The sequence below is a fragment of the Pterocles gutturalis genome, unplaced genomic scaffold, assembly GCF_000699245.1.
Source record: "Pterocles gutturalis isolate BGI_N339 unplaced genomic scaffold, ASM69924v1 scaffold7012, whole genome shotgun sequence".
Classification (NCBI taxonomy): Eukaryota; Metazoa; Chordata; class Aves; order Pterocliformes; family Pteroclidae; genus Pterocles; species Pterocles gutturalis.
The window spans coordinates 97,109-111,139 of record NW_010107873.1 but is presented as its reverse complement, the minus strand read 5'-3'; the positions used below and the strand labels follow the sequence as shown (position 1 = coordinate 111,139).

Below are 14,031 nucleotides of genomic sequence, written 5' to 3'. Positions count from 1 at the left end.
GTTCCTGCTGTTTAAGTGGAGCTCCATGAGGGACCAGGATTTGTCCTTGAATAATGTCTGAAGTAAGATCAGGATTAACAGGGGGAAAAATAATTTGAAATATGCATGTATGAGTGTAGTGAAGGAAGACTGACTTTAGGCAGAGGTGCTTTCCCAGGGTTATGGTGAAAAGATGACTTTGTAGGAGTGTTACTTTCTATTACTCTTCTGTGTAATGGATGTCCACAGCATAATGATTTTCGACTGGCATTTTCTGCATTTTATTCCAGCACCTTTTTATTTGTTTTAAAACAAAAATAGGAATTGGTTCCTTCATATAAGCTTACTCTTACATGGTGTTAAGTTTTGCAAACAAGTAAGTTGGCTAGCTATTCATTGCAGTAATCATCACACAAATTTGTTTCCAGATCCTGAGTTGAGTTTGCAATGCTGCTGTTAAAAAAAAAAGAAAAAAAAAAAAAAAAAAAAACCTTAGTTGTGAAATATGTACAAATTGTTTGAAGCCGGGGGATATTTCAAATGTGTATGTACACAGCACCATATTTGCATGTTTACATTGTAAGATGGAGTATCTTATTTTTTCATTCAGAGGCCCGTTTGACTATAACAAATGTGAAAGATACGAAATTAAATTGGTTTTTCCACATAAGGTGATTTCTGTACACTATTCAAATTTGCTAGACTTTGAAAAAATATATTTAATTTGTCAAAGAAGTATTTTGAATTAGATGGTCCTATGCATGTCAAGGTATCAGAACACCGAGTTACCGATCTGGATCATTCTCCCTGATGCCAACAGGGACGTTTGTTGGCAGCGTTACACTGTAACTCTATCAACACTGCTGAAAGATAAATGTTATTCCTAAACCTTTAGAGAACTTGCCACCTTGAAGTCCTTCAGTTCTGTAAGAAAATATGTTCCAAGATAATTTGTTTTATATGTTTCCAGTCTGGGATCATAAAGTTCATATATATTTTTTCTGGAAGCAGGTATGATGGACCAGGGCAAGGATTGTGTCACACTTGTCCTTTTTATTCCCCAATTTTTTCTTAGTTCTTTTTGCTCGGCTGTTGTCAGGCAGAGGTGTTGATCTGGGTGGGCATTTGGGTTTGTCCTATGTGGTGGCTGTTGTTTTATATTCAGGGAGTCCCAGAAGTTAGCAGTTGCAGTTCAGCATTGTCACAGGAACTGTACCTTACCTGTAGTGGTTCCAGAAATCACAGTGAGTTGTCAGAGCAAAAAGATATCAAGAAGATGGTATAATGACTCTCTGTGAAATGAAAAAAAAAAAAAAAAAAAAAAAAAAAGTATCATAGAGCTAAAAGGACAGAAACCATAGTAAGAGGCTATTTCAACTTCAGCACAGATTTGTTACAGCACTTATTACTGATGTTGCCTTTTTCAAGTTAAGAGCATTCTGCATTACTTGCTGCATAAAATTTTGTTAAAAACTGCATATAACGTGTGTTCTGACTGAAGCTTATAAACCTGCTACATTGCTTGCCCTTTTCTGAAAGTGGTTCTTTGTTATTTGATGTTATTTTGTCAGACATCCGATTTGTATAGCTGAACACAGGGCACTTGCCTTCGTTTTAAGGGCAATAAACAAGCTGCACTGTTAAAACCAAGAAAACATTTTTAAATGGTAGAATATTTTCCTAATTATTTTGTCTAGTGTGTCGAATACCTTTTTACTTTCTCTGCAGTTAGCTTCCATGAGCTTGAAAGAGAAAGAAAAAGAGAGTGGGAAAGCAAGCTTTGCTGCAGAAAAAAAAAGAAATCAAAGCCAACCACCAACAGCTTTTTGAAAAAGAGTGTTCTGGTTGTTATAAAACATGTATATAACCGACAACTGATATTATCCACTGGTGAGATATTGTTCATACGTCTACAGCATAAAATTACCAGAAAAATCATGCTGGCTATCAATCTACATGTGCTCAATGCAGTTTGAGGATTTTGAGAATGCCGTGTGTATCTTTTATCATACCACTGTAACCCCTCACCTCCCACCAGTTCTCCAGACACACTCCCCACTATGTTATGTCCCCTTTGATGCACGCATCAACACATTTTACCTCTGATATTTTTCACCTGAATGTGGACCGTGCTGTGATGCTTGACTGACAGTGCCTGAGCATGAAGTCCTGTGTTCAGGGAAAGGACTTTCTCCTTCACGTTGCCTACTCATGGGCTTCAGTCTTGCCATGAAAAGAAGTCTTCCAGCGTTGAGGTCAGCTATGCCTATATGGCAAATACCTATACGAGCCCGTTCTGCCCACACACCAAACTGACCGGATGCTGTGTGGCCATTTTCATCTGACTCAGAGCCCAAACAAATATATCCTGGCTCTTCACAGGGTTTACTTGCTCAGGCATGATGCCACACTATGCAAACATGTAGTTCTTGGGTTTCTTGGAGTGTTAGCAGACCAAGTTGGTGTCTGCCTACAATATGTTTTACAGACACATGCATGGCTATGTTTGCACTATGCTAACCACAGTGAAGGAGTACCTTTAACTAACTTAAACTAGCTGCCATAAGTACTGTTAGTAACTTTCTCTGAGCAGAAAGGAGCTTGTAGAGAGCTACAGAAAGCATCCAAGAAAGGTAAATTCTGCCTGAGTTGAGCCCTGTGAGGTGCCAGCAGCCTGTGGTTGTCCGCAGGCTTCTCATCAGGCTTCTCATCAGGCATGGTGGTGTGAGGTGCTGTTCTGGCAAATACAAACTGGAGTGAAAACAAAAAATAGGATTTATCAGAGTTGCAGCTAATGGAAGGTATATGTTGCTGCTGAATTTGCCTGCATGTAAATCAGGAGCTTTAGAAGTGAAAAAGATGTCCACTACACATGGCACTATGTCTCAGTCACTCACAGCTTCTCTTTTAATGTTTCTAAGGGTGAAAGGGACCTATGCATTATTCATATCAGTACTTTGTCAGTTGTTCATTCTTCCCTCATATAGACTGTAAATGTTTAATAGTATTTCCAGAATACATGTAAGATCTCTTTTTTATTTCTTTTTCTTTGTTGCCTCAGCTTCCCATCTCAACAAAGTTCAGAGGAGAGAGTGGAGATGAGAAACTGGTAGCATCACATTTGTAGACATTTGTCTTCAGAACAACTTTACACCAGTATATAAAGCACAACAGGTCTTCCTACCTGCTTTCGTAGCCATAGCTTGAATATTTTTACAGTTTTGGGGTGAAAGATCCTCAGCATAATGGCCAAATTATTTGCAACTGGTAATTGGTGTGGTTCCAGTGACTTGCTTAATTTTCATGGAACTGTTTGGATTCAGATCAACAAGGGATTAATTGAGTAGATTGCTGTGAAATGTGTGTGTTGGTCAGTTAACCCATCACCAGCACAAACACACTGCAGAAAGGCAGACACATTTTCTGCAGCAACTAAGCTTTGGTTTTGAGTTCTCTGTCTAGGTTCTGCCCCAGACCATCTTGGGTACCCATATAAAAGAATTGTGGCAATATGCAAGAGTATGGCTCATACTACTTTATCTTAATGTCATTTTGCTTGTGCTTTTGCATAATTTTTGTTTCATACTGTGTTTAGTGTTCTTCTGGGTTAGATGAAGTCAGGGGTCAGGGGTGTGCTTGATTTAATACAACTGGATGGTTTGCCTGGTTTTTGTCGGTTCCTTTTGGTGTCCTGTCATTTGAATTTTATGTTTTTGCCTTTATTTGTTGAGACGACTTTTCTGGGTATCATTTTCTGTGCTGTGTTGGTCCTTTATACTGGTACAGATTGCATTTGTTCATCTCAAATGCCTGTCCTGCACAATTTCCATCATTTTTACGGTCTTACATTTTGTCATTTTCTGCTTGAGTTTGGTTGTGGTTTGTTATGTTTTGACAGTGGTTTGTCATACAGCTGTGAATAACCTCTTTGGCTTGCCTTTAAAACTTTCTTCTTTGCAGTTGTTGAACAAAGTTAACTGAAATAGTCTTTCTTCAAACAGAATTATTAGCGCAGACAGAAGTATGAGTGGCTGAATACTGCAGTCAGGCAAACTATTTCTTCTAGCTTTATTCAGAGTGCTGACTTTTTTTATGCAAATATAAATATTCTCTTTGCAAAACTATTGGTGTATAGATCTTCATTGGATAGTGATGGTTTTGATTTATAAGATGTGAAAGTTTTCCAGTTGAATCGTCGTCATCTAAGGTATGTCTTTTGTCTGTGGAAAAAAGAATATGGGTAAGCTCCTCAAACACTTCTCCCTCCAGCCTAAAAAATCAGCTTAGACCGTCAGCTTGGAAATGTGGCTGCCGTGAGAAATTCTAAATTTTGCAGTGGGAGTTGTGAAGGCTCCATCCTAGAGATATTCAGGATCTGACTGGATATAGTCCTGGGCAACCCACTGTGGGTGACCCTGCTTTGAGCAGGTGGTTGGACTGGATGATCCCCACAGGTGCCCTCAGAGCCCAGCTGCTCTGCCATCCTATGACAAGGATCTTGGACTCTGTCTCTTGCTTTCCACATCCCCTAGTCCATGCTGTCTTAGCCTGAGGCTGAAATACTCTAGACCTGGAAACTCTGCATTTTGTAGTGAGCAATTCTTTAAAGACTGGTAGAGTGTTGCCGGTATAATAAGGAAAGGGTTGGAAGGAATTTTATGGTTATAGGTAGGCTGGCTGAGCCTTAATGAAAAACTATGCTGATGCAGTTTAGCTTTGTACTGAGACACATCAAGCTTTTTATAGTTGTTTTCTGACTATTTTTACCAAAATGAATTATAGTAAAATATTGTCTCTTTTCAGAGAAATGATGGACTTAAGACTGAGTTGCAGATTATGTGTCTATGAGAATAAGGGTCACAAGCTGTGGAGAGTTAAGCTGAGGTCTCATTGTCATGAAGTTTCTGTTACTTGTTCTAGACTCAAGTGTGTTTTAGAGGATTAAAGTACTAGTTACAGACTTTCAAGAAAACAAAATACACTGTCAACTGAATCAAAATTATACAAGCAAATGCTCACTGGGGTAAAATGTTGTTGGAAAATACTTGGAGAAAAGGCAGAGTCAAATCCAACACAATGATTGAATTACACAGGATAGAAGGAACTGCAGAGGGAAAACTAGACATTTGCAATTTTATAATCTTTAGTATTTGGGGTTATAGCTTTTAAATGTAAGCAACATTATTTACATAAAATAAATAAGATATTGCAGATACCATTAAAGTATCATGGATTAAAACAAAAACACCCCAAAACACTGGGTTCTGGATGTGGGAAGGATTTGAGTCACTGAGTCACAGTGCTGAATCCATGTTACTCATCCCACTTGCAGTTTTGTTACAAAATTGAGAAAAAGGGCAAAACTGAGAAAAAGGTTTCCCCAATTTCCATGAAGCGCTAAGTGGATCATTAAAAACAAAACCAAAATTGTAAGGACATGGGAAGACTGTATATACAGCTGATTTTACCCCTCAGAAAGCTATTAACAATACGGAGGTAGCACTTCCACTGTCTTCTGAACTTCATGGAGTTTAAAATCTAGAATGTCTGCAGATTATACCGATGTTTTATACTGTGCTTTAAATACAAAGTAGTATATTACTAGTATACTACTAGTAATAGTATAGTAGTATACTGTAGTATATTATTATTATTATGTCTACTGTTGTAATAGATTTTAAATCATAGATTTAAATTTACTTAATATTTAATTTGTATAAACAATTGGAAATTTCCTATAAGTGGAAATTAATCATACATTATAATTTTTATTCTATAAGTAGTCTAAATGATAGGAGACCAATCTTACCCACTAAATAGGGAGAAAAAAATTACAGGTCTGTGTGTGCCAGATTCTGCCTTGGATCCATGTGGGTGGTTTAATCAACATGGCCCACATGTCTCTGAGACAGAATTTGGACTTATTAGACTGTCCTTTCACTGCCTTTCATGCTATACCATCAAATCTGACAGTAGTTTTTCCTGGAAATTGACAGATTCATGTTGTTTGGGTTTGAATTCACTCACCAGATAAGGTCTTACAAAGGTGGAGGGGCATTCCCACCAGCAGCCTGTCTTGCAGCTCTTCCACGGTACTGAAAACTAGAGCTTTACTGTTGTCCAGCTTCATGGAGGGATCCCTCCCTCCATGTCCCAGCCGTATGGACTGCATCTGGGAGGGAACATACCCGATGTGCTATTTCACTGGGAGAAATTTGGGCAAATAGAATTATAGGCAGAATAACAGCAATGACATCACTATGTAACTCCATGAAGTTTTGTTTTGTGTGTTCTGACTGGTTTATTTCTGTTACGAAAAGATACCATGGCAAGCTCTGGCCCACACAGATGTCAATTAGCCATGCCTAAAGATGTCAATTAACAATTAAGATACAATTTCTTCTGTGTTGCTCAGAAAAGTTCATTTGCAGTCAGTGGCAAGTCATCTCCTGGCTTCCCTAGCCCTTACATCTGGCTGAGGGAGAGTTAGTTGTAGCATCTCCATTTAATTACTGAGATCCAACTGTGATAATCTCTCAAGCAAGAGACTTTCATGGTCTGCCTAGAGCTTTACAGGACAGCTCAACTTTTTGTGTTGGGAGCCAAAAAAACCCACAGCCCCAAGCAGAGGAGTTCCTCAAGCCCATCTATAGCATGTTGAGATAATGAGCTACAGGCTGCACCAGAGCTTCCAGACAGAGCTCCTTTAAGCTATAGGCACAGGGTGGTTTTCCATTCTGTTCCTGATTCTGTGGAACTTTTAAAGGCTTTTTACATTTTACATTTTTATGTGTATCTGTTTTATTACTTATTTTATATCCTAGCTCTAATTGAAGACATAGGACTTGACAGGATTCAGAGCTGCAAAAACCAGCCTGAAAGCAATAAAACCAATATTTTTATTTCACTGATTAACACTGCATTGTTTCACTTCTATACCAACTTTGCAGTTACCTCACATGGTGTACATATATGTGTTAAATCCAAGTCTCTGCCCCTGAGAGGTTCTGCTGTAAAGGCGACACGTGAGCAGTTCAGTGAGAAAGGAGGGGTTTGCTATCAAGCCCTGCTTCTGCAAAGAGGCCATGAACCTTCATTCTGTAGAAAGGGCATTGAGATTTTGACAGCCTATCTTTGGGACACAAAGGGAGGGAGTGTTCTTCTATTCCTAGCCCACAAATAATACCAGTTTCCTGTGAACCAGAAAAACATGTTTACTTTCTATTTTATTCAAATGTTCCTTGGGGAAAAAAAACACCACAACAGTACCATCACCACCACATGGTGTGTGATGGTACCACAATTATATTACAAACTATTTCATTAACTGGCTTTCTACTCAGAGCTAGGCTGAGGCTTGCAAAAACCCTGAACTTCACAAGTTATGGCCATTCCCACCTAGACATCGTTGGACTTTTTTCTCAATTTGGGATGGAAAAATAATTTTAGATTTAAACATATTTCTGAGAGAGTAAAGCACTTTACACTCAGGGAATTGTATTTAAAAGGGGAAATAAATGAAAGGACAGCGTGAAAATAATGATTGCTAGGATCAGGATGACAGAGGGACACCCTAATAATTATGTTGCATGCCCAGGCCAAAAAGCAGGAGTGTGACCTAAGTACATCCCTCTCGGAGAGGCAGGCCTTGGTCCATTTAATATGTCAGGTGGTTTAATTATTTTTTTTAGAATTCCCCAGGAATGATCCTTAAGAAATTATATATAACTGTTACTGACCTTTAAAGCTTCTTGATTATGATGTTCATAGATTGAATTGGTCTGGACTGCTTATTTTTGGGGGAGTGTCACAAATCTACTTGTCTTACTTCAATCCTAAAGTTATATTTAGGTCTCTGATCCACCAGAAAGGTGTACAAAATCACATGTAGCCAAGCCGTCACACCACTGAATAGGCTAAAGGCACGTCATTCTAGAGGATGACAGCACTACATTTTGTGCAAAATAGTCACTTCAGATATGCCTTTCTTATAGACATTTCATATAAATAACTCTTACCTGTTGCTAAATCCAGATGATCTTTGTCAGTTTGCTTTGCTATCTGGGGAGTTGCTCGCACAAATGAAGGAAACGTTAAGGGGCAGTGCTCCCTTCTCATGGGAAATAGTACATCCTCAGGTACTCAGTTAGTGATGGAGGGTACTGCCCAGGACAAAATTATAATTTAAACCAACATTCCAGTGATCTGGAATTAGTGCCTGAATGCTGAGGGGCAGGTGAATTTTTCTTCTAGTGTATCCTGTGTCTTACAATGCAGGGCATCACTTTTCACTCTATAAAAAGGTCTTTTCTGTGTAATGTGACTGTAAGAGCTTGTTAGTATTTGTATAGATGCAGGTATGAACCTATGTCTGCTTTCCTAAGCCTGGGTATTGGGCTCAGAGCCTCAGCATCTGCAGTCATGGCTATTCCAATGTATTCTTGCAGGCAGATGATATAGCATCTCTTACTAATGTTGTCTGAGAAGTCCCGTTAAAAGTCCTTTCTACTTCTTTATAATTTTGACAAACTTGACCCACTAAAGCTGAAAAAAAAAGATAGTTCTTTTTTATTTAAGCCAGAAAGGATTTTTTTCTTTCACCTCTAGTGCAAAAATACTGTTTTGTCTGTGTTACAAAAGTCTTGCAACTTTGTTTTTTTAATGCTCAAGAATCTAGATGTCCTGGAGTAGGGTTGTTCAGCTTTGTGGCAGGGATGTCCCTTTTGTCCTCTTTGGGTAAATCTGACTGAATTTAGGAAATTTATAATTCTTTGGGGGAAAAAATGCCCATTCTCAAGTACTCAATGCAGGCTTTACTGGAGTTTGAGCGCTAAAATTTCCAAGGACTCCCTTTTGCACGAACATAGTAAGGAAGCCCAATGGGGCTATCCACGTGCCAGCTGCAAAGAGTAAGTAGACGTTGCAGCTCATGGCTATGTGGACTCATGGACATTTCCACTGCAAAGCCCACAGAGAAGCTCAGCTGGTGGTGCATGCAAGAACAGGAGTCCCTTCCTTCTCCTATACCCCAGGCAGATGCGCCTGGGATCCAGGAGGCCCTGTGAAGGAAGCCACTTGACCTGAATGTGGAGGAAAGAAGAGGGAAGAGGAGGAAAGAAAAGAGAAGGGAATAAATCAGGGCAAGATGACATTGATGCAGGAGAGGGGAGAGAAATAGTAACTAGGAGGTAAAAGGAGAAGATGGAGGATGATTAAGTAAGGACGAGTTGGAAGTCAATGAGAAAAACATGGGGAGATGTTTGGCTGGGGTGGGGCCATAGGGGAAGAGGTCCTCTTGCCTGGTGCCTGGCTGGACAAGAAGCTGAAGGAAGTAAGGAGAGATGGGGTTCTTTTGGAGAAAGAAACTGCTGTTAGGAGACAGAGAGGGGAAAAAGGCAGAGAGAGAATCCTGGGGGGAAAAAACACAAAATCAAGATCCAGAAGGAGGGCTTAGACTGAGGTAGGGAGCCTGGGACAAGGAGCTGGGGCAGCCTGTCTGGGTAGGAAAGGCATCGAGAAAGCATGTGTGAAGCTGACATTTTGGTGAGGGTGGAGGAGAACAAGGAGACTGAGGGAGCAGGTGAGGAAAGAGACTGCAGAAAGAATAAAGAACAGCAGTTGGCAGATGGGTAGGCAACAAGACTGGAAGGAGATCCAGTTGCAGAGAACTCCACAAGGATGTAGGCAGAAAGCCTTTCAGTAGCTGGACAAGGATTCCCCTGAAAACTAGAAAGAAAATCCACCTGGCAGGCCAACCCTGAAGCAGAGGTGCTCTCAGGGTGCTCTCAGGGCCCTAACACCAGGAAAGGAAATTACAAGAGTCTCCCCAAACTCCAGCTGCTCCTGCAAACACTCATTCTCAGAGCTGCTGTGGTGAAGATCTGTGCACTGGCTCTGAGGGTGTCCATATGATGCTCCTTTAGGGAAGTGTGGTGTGGGAGGGAGGAGCCCTACAAAACCATGCAGAGATACATCCTTAAAAGTGTATTCTGTGGACTAAAAGCCAAGCTCTAAAACATAAAGAAATTCCAATTTCCAGTAGCATTTAAGGCTTTGTTCAGCCCTGTTGGTGTGATAAGGTATTACATCATGTGCTATTGAGACTACACTTGCCATTATCGTCTGTGACTGCCTCTGGGGAATTGCAAACCCAAGACCAAGCTAGTGTACAGCTTGCTCTGTGCTCTGCAAGGTGAGTTCATTTTACTGGCACAAGGATGGCTAAACTACATCCTGAAGTGGTCACAGGTATCAAGTTGTCCCATAATCCAGACTTCACATTAATTGGAGTCCTCCTAGGAGGTAGTACATTGAGATGCACAGTGGCAGACATGGGTGGAGCGTGTACATCTGCACCTGATCATGTCCATCTCCTGCAAGACGGGAAGGAAAAGCACGTTTGCCACATTTATATTCATATGTCTAGGAAAGGACTGTATGTATGCATGCAGCAGAGCTGGGGGTATGCACACGTATGTGCTTGAATACTCATCTACACAATTGTGTTGTAGAGGAGAAAAAAAAATCAAGGAAAAATTATTTGCACTTAAAATGCACAAAGTCTGTGATGATCCCTAGGCCCTGTGAGAGCTGTTCCACACCCTTTTGTTGTTCTTGGAAATACTATCTCCTGCACAAATAAGCTTTGTTACCACTGTAGAGAGTTTCATGTTTGTCCTAGAAATGAAAAGACCTTTTTAAGTCATTGAGTGTGTCAGGAAGAGAACCAAAACCTTGAACCTGCTTCTAGTCTTCTGTAGCAAGGTAACACGGTGAGCCGAGGGCAGGTCTGCTTATTAATATAGGCTTCCACTGTGTTTCTTCTGGAGCTGAATATTAACTATAATAATTTATGCTGGACATTTTCATTAGCTCTTTTCAGTATTACAGACAGAGAGGGTCTGCATGTGCATCTGTCATTGAAAATCAGGTTCCATGGAGCATATCTGATGTGCACCTCTACTCCTCTACATCCTTTTGGTCCCCCACTTTATTATTCACAGTAACATATCCCTGTGGCAAACACAGATAATGCTTACCAGGAAAAGTAATAAGAATAAAGTATTTAATGTATTTCTAGCCTTTAATGTGTTGTAGCTGTGAATACAAGGCAAAAAGCAACACCATATGACCATTCTACTTTGCAAATGGTCTATAAACTGCAGTGAAAATAGTTTCAAGACATTTACGCAGTGCCTAAGTCACGTGAATAGAAGTTTATCACAATCAGTAGGAATGCTGGATTTTCCTATCACACGTTTGCTGCTTAGGATGATTAGCAGGAAATTTAATTTGCACTAATTAGCCTTAGGGGAGCAAGAAATTAACTTGATGGGTAAATTTCATGTTTTACTATATATCATACTAACATGGAAAAATCTGAGTTAAAGCCTGAGTTGAGTCCTATGATGATACACTGGACTTCAATTTTTCTAAATTAAATTAAAAGACTGTAGAAAATTAATGCATGCATGGTGAGTAGGTGGGGGTTTTTTAGGAGCTCAACTCATAGAATAGTTGTTCAACGTATTCATTGAATTGTCAGCCTCTTCCAGAGTCTTTTTTTAAAATTAAATTATATTAATATCTAATACTACAGCAAAAGTTTTAACAAGTCCTAATTGCCTATATTTGTATATTTTTATTATATAGTGTGCATTAGAATTGCACATGCAATATTCCACATTGTAATGCACAGAGCAGAAACAGTTTTCACATAAATTCTGTGAAAACACGGTACTTTTTAATTTACAAACACCCACTTGCAAATACATTTTTAGGGTCAGGAGCCTTTGTTTGTATGCTAGAAAAATTCATATGAGAATAATTTTTTTAGAAATTACTCTCAAACTTATACAGCAAATGAGGGTGGCATGAGTCACCACGTGTCCTAATAGACAAATAAGAATTAGGAACTAATAAACTCTAATCTTGCCTGTTAATGGTGACTTTCCCATCTCATTCTTCCAAAACACATTTTAGTTTGCTTGGGTTTTCCCTCTGTAAAATGGAGGCAATTTTTATGTATCCATCACTCAGAATTACTGTGGATTGATTAATGTATGCAAAGCAATGAGTCATTCGGTATGGAAGTATCGGTCTATTATAAACTGAAGTGTTCTGTCATACCAGGCTTGTGGTTGCATCCAAATTTATCTGTAAAAAGGGAGATGGAAAACATCAGTTCATATGAGATAATTGCCTTTCATGTCAGTGCTTCTGCTAGTTTGTGCATCTGAAGTACACTCAGAGGCTCACTATTACTATTACATATTTGGAATTAGACCTTGTAGTATTTACCTGAAGCTGCTATTGAAGTGAGAGGTGTGACTTCAGTGCAAGTTTTGCCCGAGTAAATATTGCAGAATTGGGTACCCTGAGTACCTTGAGTCCATGGTTTGGGGTTTAAGTAGTGCATGTAAGCTAGTTCAGGCATCTGCTCAGACTTCCTAGCCTATGACATGAGTGCTTCTGGTCTAAAGAGAGATCTCAGATAGACCTGTGGGTAGTCATATATTGTGTAACATCTGTCATATTGCATTCTCAGGTCCTTCTTCAATCCCCAGGATGGATTTCTCAGGAGTAGCCCCTCCTAGTCAATTAAGAGTTTGTGTGCATGTGTGTATGTGTGGGTGGGTATATATGTGCCCACACACAGACAAACATATATGTGTACACAACCCCCCTATATAAATGTTCTTTGCCTTTTTGGGCATACAAGTATATTTCTGTAAATGCTCACCACTTGTGTTTACACATTTATAAGTAATATCCAAATTTCAGTCATAATTGACACCGTGTGGCTTTCTGTATAATAATTACTTTGGGATAAAAAACCTTGCAGATGGTTTCAAGAGTGACTCTAACTCACCATCAATGCAAAAAGATTAAATAAGATGAGCCTACTCCCTCTGAATGGAGTAAGCCATTTTCATTTATTTCAATGGGAGCAGGCACAACTTCGTTTCCACAGCAGACAGAAAACGTGTATTATATTCGTTAAATGAAAGTTTGATTTTATTGCACTTAAAATTATTCATGTTCTATTAGCAAAGGTTTTGAGATTTTATAACCTAAAGCATTTGCTGAATTCTGCTTTGTATTTTCCTCACAGCAATTGGAAGGACCCTCATTCCTCGGTATTTTAGCACTGTCTTTGAAGGAGGTGTAACAGACCTGTATTACATTCTCAAGCACTCAAAAGAGTCATACCACAACTCATCCATCACAGTGGACTGTGATCAATGCACCATGGTCACTCAGCATGGAAAACCCATGTTTACCAAGGTAACAGGGAAGACTCAATAAAGCATGTTGGTTTTTGTTTTTCTTTTTCAGTGTGTGTAAGGGTGAAAAATATTTTTCTGGTAAACTGAGATTATTTCTGATAGTGAAAACCCTTGAAGCTGTTTAATTACTATTTTCTATATTCATTATGTGACTGGAAAATTCTGTGGGCATCCTCTGCAATTTTCCCAGAAAGATTGCAAGAGAAGCACATAATGCCAGAACCGTCAGTTGTACAAGACTTAAATTCAACCTGCCCATCTCCTTTTCTATGGAATTGATTTTAAAGCAACAGTGAAATTTCACATTGCTGGTACCTACCATTTGGGATGGTATGCATTACGTTTGATACTTACCCGATCCAAGGACTATAAATCTCTAGGAAAATAGTGTTATTATATAGTAGAATGCCAGTCCAAAGGGCAGTGAAGTCAATGGAAAGAGTCAATTGATTTAAACATGCTCTGGATCGGGCACTTAGTGAATATTCAATATTTGTAACTGATAGTGAATTATCTTCATGCATTGGCCACTTATAGTCCTGTAATTAAACTGAATGCCATATATCTGTTAAAAAATATCAAAAAGGTGAAAAATACAAATTTAAACAAAAAAATTCTTATATTAAAAAAAACCCAGTAAAATTATTTTCAAAATGGAAATATCTCCTTTCATAAATTAACAGGAAATTATGATTTTCTATCTTGCACCTGTTCATCTGTATGAATTTTAACCATTGCATGGAGAAAAGCACAAAAGGAGAAG

At 39.1% G+C, this 14,031-nt stretch overlaps 1 protein-coding gene across 1 annotated transcript in view; it reads left to right on the top strand.

The window, feature by feature from the left end:
- The first annotated feature begins 9,501 nt into the window (after positions 1 to 9,501).
- LDB2 (LIM domain binding 2) overlaps positions 9,502 to 14,031 on the top strand; it is a 55,449-nt gene continuing 50,919 nt past the window's right edge. The window contains exons 1-2 of the mRNA XM_010072396.1: positions 9,502 to 9,559; positions 13,094 to 13,266. Coding sequence (XP_010070698.1) covers positions 9,502 to 9,559; positions 13,094 to 13,266 — 231 coding nt within the window. The remainder of the gene's footprint in view (positions 9,560 to 13,093; positions 13,267 to 14,031) is intronic.